Source organism: Manacus candei, unplaced genomic scaffold, assembly GCF_025592945.1.
Source record: "Manacus candei isolate 608988 ecotype Guabito, Panama unplaced genomic scaffold, ASM2559294v1 h1tg000190l, whole genome shotgun sequence".
Lineage (NCBI taxonomy): Eukaryota > Metazoa > Chordata > Aves > Passeriformes > Pipridae > Manacus > Manacus candei.
Genome location: NW_026138238.1, coordinates 75,808 through 81,807, shown reverse-complemented (window position 1 = coordinate 81,807; position 6,000 = coordinate 75,808). Strand labels below are relative to the sequence as shown.

Sequence of the window (6,000 nt, the reverse complement as noted above, 5' to 3'; positions counted from 1 at the left end):
GCGGTTCGGACGCGGCGAGAGCGGAACCTCCGCGGAGGCTCCTCCCTTCCCCGCGCGGCCCCGGCGCATGCGCGGGGGCGGCCCGCGCAGCGCGCAGGCGCGGGCCGGGCCGCCATGGCGGCGGCGCCCGAGGCCTTCCTGGTGCCGCCTCCGCCGCCTCCGCCCCCCGCGGCCCCTCAGAGACCCCCCGAGACCCCCCGGCCCCGCAACGGCCTCCGCGCCGCCGGGGGCGGCGGCGGGAAGCGGCGCAGCAGCTGCGGGGCCAAGCAGCCGGCGTGGGAAGCGGCGGCGCCGCGCGGCCTCGGAGTGCGGGCCGGTGCTGCCCTCGGAGTTCCTGCTCGGCGGGAACATCTTCGACCCGCTCAACCTCAACAGCCTCCTGGACGAGGAGGTGAGCCGGGCGCTCAACGCGCGCACCCCCCGCAGTCCTCGCCGCTGCCGGCGCGGGGCCGGGACCCCGTGGAGATCCTGGTGCCGAGGGGACATCACGGACCCGCTGAGCCTCAACGCGCCCGGCGACGACGGGCCCGAGGTGCGGCTGGCGAGCCCCGCCAAGAGCGGCCGGCGGAGGCACCGGCACCGCGGGCAGCAGCGGGCCAACAGCGCCCGCAACAGCGCCGGCAGCACCGGGAATAACGGCGGCGGCGGCGGCACCGGCGGCAGCAGTGTGTCGGCGCACCGGGAACAACGCCGGCGGCAACGGCCCCGAGGAGCCCCCCGAGCCCGGCCCCACCGGCCGCCACCGCAAGCGCCGACGGACTTGCAGCAAATCCGAGGGGCCGCGCCCGCCGCCCCCCCCTCCCGCCCAGAACCACGAGAAGCCCCCCGCAGGAGAAGCCCCCGCAGGAGAAAGCGGGGAAGCCCCCGGGGAAGGCGCCGCGGCGCCAGGAGCGCAAGTTCCAGTACGGGAACTACTGCAAGTACTACGGGTACCGCAACCCCGACGTGGAGGACTCGCGGCTGCGGGGCGCTGCGCCCCGAGTGGTTCGCGGGCAAGGAGGTGCTGGACGTGGGGTGCAACGTGGGGCACCTCACCCTGAGCATCGCCAAGCGCTGGGGGCCCCGCAGGGTCGTGGGGCTGGACATTGACGGGCGGCTCGTGCGCTCGGCGCGGCAGAACATCCGCCACTACCTGTCCGAGGGCTCGGGGAAGGGCAGGGAGGGGAGAGGAGGGGTTTCCCGCCGCGCTCTATTGGCCAGCCGGGGCCCCATCGCGGCCCCGCAGCTCCCCCCGGACGGGCCCGGGGCGGCCGAGTTCCCGCACAACGTGGTGTTCGTCACGGTGAGCGCGGGGTCGGGGGGGGCTTGGGGGGGGCTCGGGGGGGTCTGAAGGGGTCACAACACGGTTTGGGGGGTCTGAAGGGGGTCACAAGGGGGTTTTGGGGGGTCTGAAGGGGTCACAAGAGGATCTGGGGGCTTCTGGGAAGGGTGGGAGGGGGTTAGAGATGGGTTTGGGGGGTCTGAAAGGGTCACAAGGGGGTTTGGGGAGGTGACAGGTGGGTACTGGGGAGTTGGAGGAGGTTTGGGTGGGTTTTGGGGGCTCTAAAGGGGTCACAAGGGGGTTTGGGGAGGTGAAGGAGGTTTGGGTGGGTTTTGGGGGCTCTAAAGGGGTCACAAGGGGGTCACGGGGAGTCTGGGATGGGGTTTGGGGGAGTGACGAGTGGGTGTGGGGGGTTGGAGGGGGTTTGGGTGGGTTTGGGGGAGGTTTGTTGGGTGTAAAGGGGTTGAGGGGTTGGGGAGATTTTTTAGGAGGGTCTTGAGCGGACTTTGGGGGGTCTTGATGGGTTTGGGGGGTCAAAAGGGCATCAGGGGTCAGGGGTTGGTTTGGGGAGGCTTTAGGGGGCTCTTGGGTGGGTTTTGGGGGGTCTGAAGGGGTCAGAAGAGGGTTTGGGGGGTCTGGGGTGGGATGGGGGGCAGTGATGACTGGGGGGGGTCAGGGATGGGTTTGGGGGAGTCTTGGGTGGGTTTTGGGGGGGTGAGAAGTGGGTTTAAGGGGGTCACAAAGGCCTTGGGGGGGGGGGATCCCAAGAAGTTGGGGGGTGGGGCGGTGATGGGAGGGGGCCGGGAGGGGGTGGAGCCAAGGATGGCCACGCCCCACTCCCCCCAATCTCCACGTGGGCTCATTGTGAGACCCCCCCCCCTCCCAAAAATTCCTTGGTGGGTGTCCCCCCCCACACCCAGAACCCCTCGGGGGGGGGTTCTGGTGCCCCCCCAAGCCCCCTCAGGGGGTTCTTGATGCCCCCCCCAGCCCCCTCAGGGGGGTTCCTGGTGCCCTCCCAGCCCCATCAGGGGGTTCTTGATGCCTCCCCAGCCGTCTCAGTGAGGTTCTGGTGCCCCCCAGCCCCCCTGAGAGCCCTCCTGTGCCCCCCAGCCACCATCAGGGGGGGTTCCAGTTCCCCCCCCCAGCCCCCCTGAGAGCTACCTGGTGCCCCCCAGCCCCCTCAGGGGGTTCCAGTGCCCCCCCAGCCCCATCAGGGGGGTTCCCGGTTGCCCCTTCAGAGGGTCCTGGTGCCCCCCAGTCCCCCTGACAGCCCCTTGGTGCCCCCCCAGCCCCCTCAGGGGGTTCCAGTGCCCCCCAAGCCTCATCAGGGGAGTTCCTGGTGCCCCCCCAGCCCCCCTGCGGAGTCCCCCCAGTGCCCCCCCCAGCCCCCCCTGAGAGCCCCCCCCCTGTGTGCCCCCCAGGGTAACTACGTGCCGGAGCGGGAGGAGCTGGTGCAGGCTCAGCGCCCCGAGTTCGACGTGGTGCTGCTGCTGTCCCTGACAAGTGGTGCAGCTCAACTGGGGGGACGAGGGGCTCAAGCGGCTCTTCCGAAGGGCCTTCCGGCACCTGCGCCCGGGGGGGCTCCTGCTGCTCGAGCCCAGCCCTGGGGGTCCTACCGCAAGCGCAAGGGGCTCACCGTGAGTCGGGGGGATTGGGGGGGGATTGGGGAGGGTCTGGGGGGTGTGTGGGGGGATTGGGGGGGTTTGGGGGGGGCCCTGAGGGGGTTTGGGGGGGGTCTGGGAGGGTCTGGGGGGTTTTTGAGGAGGGTCTGGGGGGTTTTTGGGGGGGGTCTGGAGGGTTTGGGGGGGATTGGGAGGGTTTAGGGGGGTTTGGGGAGGGATTGGGGGGGTCTGGGGGGCTTTGGGGAGGGTCTGGGGGGGTTTGGGGAGGGTCTAGGGGGGTTTGGGAGGGTCTGGGGGGGTTTAGGGGGGGATTGGGGGGGGTTGGGGAGGGTCTGGGGGGGTTTGGGGGGTTTGGGGAGGGTCTGAGGGGGTTTGGGGAGGGACTGGGGGTTCTGGGGAGGGTCTGGGGGGTTTTGGGGGAGTTGGGGTCTTTGGGGGGTTAAGGGGGGCACGGGGGGGTTTGGAGAGTTACAGAGAGAGTTTGGGGGAGCCCTGAGGGGGTTTGGGGAGGATCTGGGGGATTTTCGGGGGGGTGAGGGGGGCATGGGGGGTTTGGGGCATTACAGAGGAGTTTGGGGGAGCCCTGAGGGGGTTTGGGGGGGGTTAAAGGAGGGGGGGGTGGTCCTGGGTGGGAGGGGGTGAGCAGAGAGGGTTTGGGAGCATCTTGGGGGGGTCTGGGAGCCCTGGGGGGGGTGGAAGGGGGGGGTTTTGGCTCTGGGGATCCCCACAAGGCGTTTTTGGCTCTGGGGTTCCCCACAAGGTGTTTTTGGGGGTGGTTGCCCTGGGGTCTCACCCCCTGCCCCCCCAGGAGACGACGTTCCGGAATTACCAGCGGATCCGGCTGCGGCCGAGCAGTTCCCGGCCTACCTGACCTCCCCCGAGGTGGGCTTCGAGCGCTGCGAGCTGCTGGGACCCCCCAGCACAGCTCCAAAGGTGAGGGACACCCCAAAATACCCCCCCAGCACAGCTCCAAAGGTGAGGGACACCCCAAAATACCCCCCCAGCACAGCTCCAAAGGTGAGAGAGACCCCAAAATACCCCCCAGCACAGCTCCAGAGGTGAGACCCCCAAAATACCCCCCAGCACAGCTCCAGAGGTGAGGGGAGCCCCAAAAATATCCCCTGACCCCCCAAAATACCCCCTGAGCCCCCAGCACAGCTCCGAAGGGGAGGGGGGTTCACCCCAACCCCAGGGGGGGGTTCCGGGGTGGATTCAGCGCCGGGATGGGGCGAGACCCCGGATCTGGGGGGGTGTTTGGGGGTGGGGGGTCCCCCAAAAGGGGGGTGTGAATTCAGGGACCCCTCCTGACCCCCCCTTTTGCCCCCCCAGGCTTCCAGAGGCCGATTTATCTCTTCCACAAGGGACGAGGCGACGCCCCCCTGAGCCCCCCGGGACCCCCCCGGGTTTGGGGGGGCCCTGATGCTGCCGGGGTGGTTTGGGGGGGGGTCACTCCCCGTCCCCCTCCCCCCAACAGATGCCAAACGGGGGGAGGGGGCTCTGCTTTCCCCCCTCCCCCCATTTTTGGGGTGTTCCCTCCCCCCCCCGTGGTTTGCTCTGAGTGAGGGGGGGCCGGGGGGGCCCCGAATAAAGGAGGTGATTGGTCAGCAGGAGGGGGGGGGCTGCTGTTTTGGGGAGGGGGGGTGGGTTTAACCCCCCCGGTTTTGGGGAGGGGGGGGTGGAGGTTTGGGGTGGGGGGTGTCAAAAAACTCAGGGCACAAATTATAAAACAGGGGTTTATTTTGGGGTGGAATAGGAGGATTTGGGGGTGGGAGGGGGATTTGGGGGGGGGCAAGGAGGATTTGGGGGGGGACACAGGGATTTAGGGACAACAGGGGATTTTGGGGGGGGGGGTCTCAGCACCCCCCCCACTGCTGCAACTTCCCGAACATGGCGAAGGCGGCTCCGGGGGGGCTCGGGAGTGCCCGGGGGGGCTCGGGGGGGGTTGGGGGGGGGCAGCCAAGGCCCCTCCACCCCCCTCCCGGCCCCCCCCCGCCAACACCCCCAATTCGGCCCGGGGACCTGCGGGGGGAGGGGGGGCACAGAAATTTGGGGCGGGGGGTCCATCGGCGCCGGGGGATGTCCGGGGGGGGCAGGGGGGGGGTCTCTCACCTGCGGGGGGGGCGCGGGGGGGGGCGGGACCCCCCTGCGCGGGCCCGGCGGGGGGGCACGGCCAGGCTGATGAGCCCCCGGAAGAGGCGCTGGGCGGGGGGGGACGTTCATGGCTGAAACGGGGGGAAAAAGGGGGGTTCGAGTTACAAAGGGGGGGTGGGGGGGACCTGCCCGGACCCCCCCCCAGACCCCAGGAGCCCCCCCCCTCACCTCCGCTGGCCGCCCCCCCCCACGGCGCTGCGGGCGGCGAAGGAGCTGCCGAGGAGCGCGGCCGCGGCCCGGGGGGCGTCAAAGGGGTCGGGGGGCGTCAAAGGGGGGCCCCCCCGGCCGCTGCTGTGCAGGGTGGGGGTCGCCAGCGGCGGGGGGGGCGCGGTGACCCCCCCAAAATCATCCTCGGCATCCTCGTCCTGACCCGCGAACCGAACCTGGGGGGGGGGGGGAGGAGTTGGGGTAAGGGGGTGACCCCCCCCCCCGGGTTTGAGTCCCCCCCCCCCCTTTGGCCCATTTTGGGGTATTTACCCCCCCTCCCCATTTTGGGGTGGTTTTCTCCTCCCCCAGACCCTGCCGTGTCCCCCCCTTCCCGAACGAGGGGGTATTTACCCTCCCCGTCCCCACTTCAGGGGTATTTAACCCCCCCCCTCCCCAATTTGGGGGTACCTGACCCCCCCCAGACCTGCCGTGTCCACCCCTTCCCGAACGAGGGGGTATTTAACCCTCCCCGTCCCCACTTCAGGGGTATTTAACCCCCCCCTCCCCAATTTGGGGGTACCTGACCCCCCCCAGACCTGCCCGGGTGCCCCCCCCGCGCCCCCCCCCGCCTCAGGATCCCCCCGGGCGGCGGCGCCGGGACCGCGCGCCGGTCTCATGGCGGTTGTGGCCACGCCCCTTCCGGCCACGCCCACCCCTCGTTTCCGCCCTTCTCATCATGGCGGCCCCCACGCCCCCCTCCGGGCCCCTGTGGCCCCCTCCCCAACATGGCGGCGCCTCCCGGGACACAGGTTCGAGTCC

At 70.6% G+C, this 6,000-nt stretch overlaps 1 protein-coding gene and 1 long non-coding RNA gene across 2 annotated transcripts; one reads left to right on the top strand and one right to left on the bottom strand.

The window, feature by feature from the left end:
* The first annotated feature begins 8 nt into the window (after window positions 1-8).
* Window positions 9-4,487, top strand: MEPCE (methylphosphate capping enzyme). The gene is given in 11 exon segments (XM_051774192.1): window positions 9-279; window positions 281-424; window positions 427-480; window positions 482-1,282; window positions 2,683-2,765; window positions 2,767-2,858; window positions 2,861-2,898; window positions 3,692-3,731; window positions 3,734-3,790; window positions 3,793-3,816; window positions 4,213-4,487. Coding segments are annotated over 11 exon segments (1,731 nt in total). The 5' UTR covers window positions 9-114; the 3' UTR covers window positions 4,446-4,487.
* A 138-nt stretch (window positions 4,488-4,625) lies between these two features.
* On the bottom strand, window positions 4,626-5,757 carry LOC127464085 (uncharacterized). Its single transcript, XR_007901150.1, has 4 exons — window positions 5,655-5,757; window positions 5,203-5,541; window positions 4,993-5,105; window positions 4,626-4,902 (listed from the first exon to the last, which is right to left on the bottom strand). It is a non-coding gene; the product is annotated as an uncharacterized LOC127464085 (long non-coding RNA).
* Window positions 5,758-6,000: the final 243 nt, after the last annotated feature.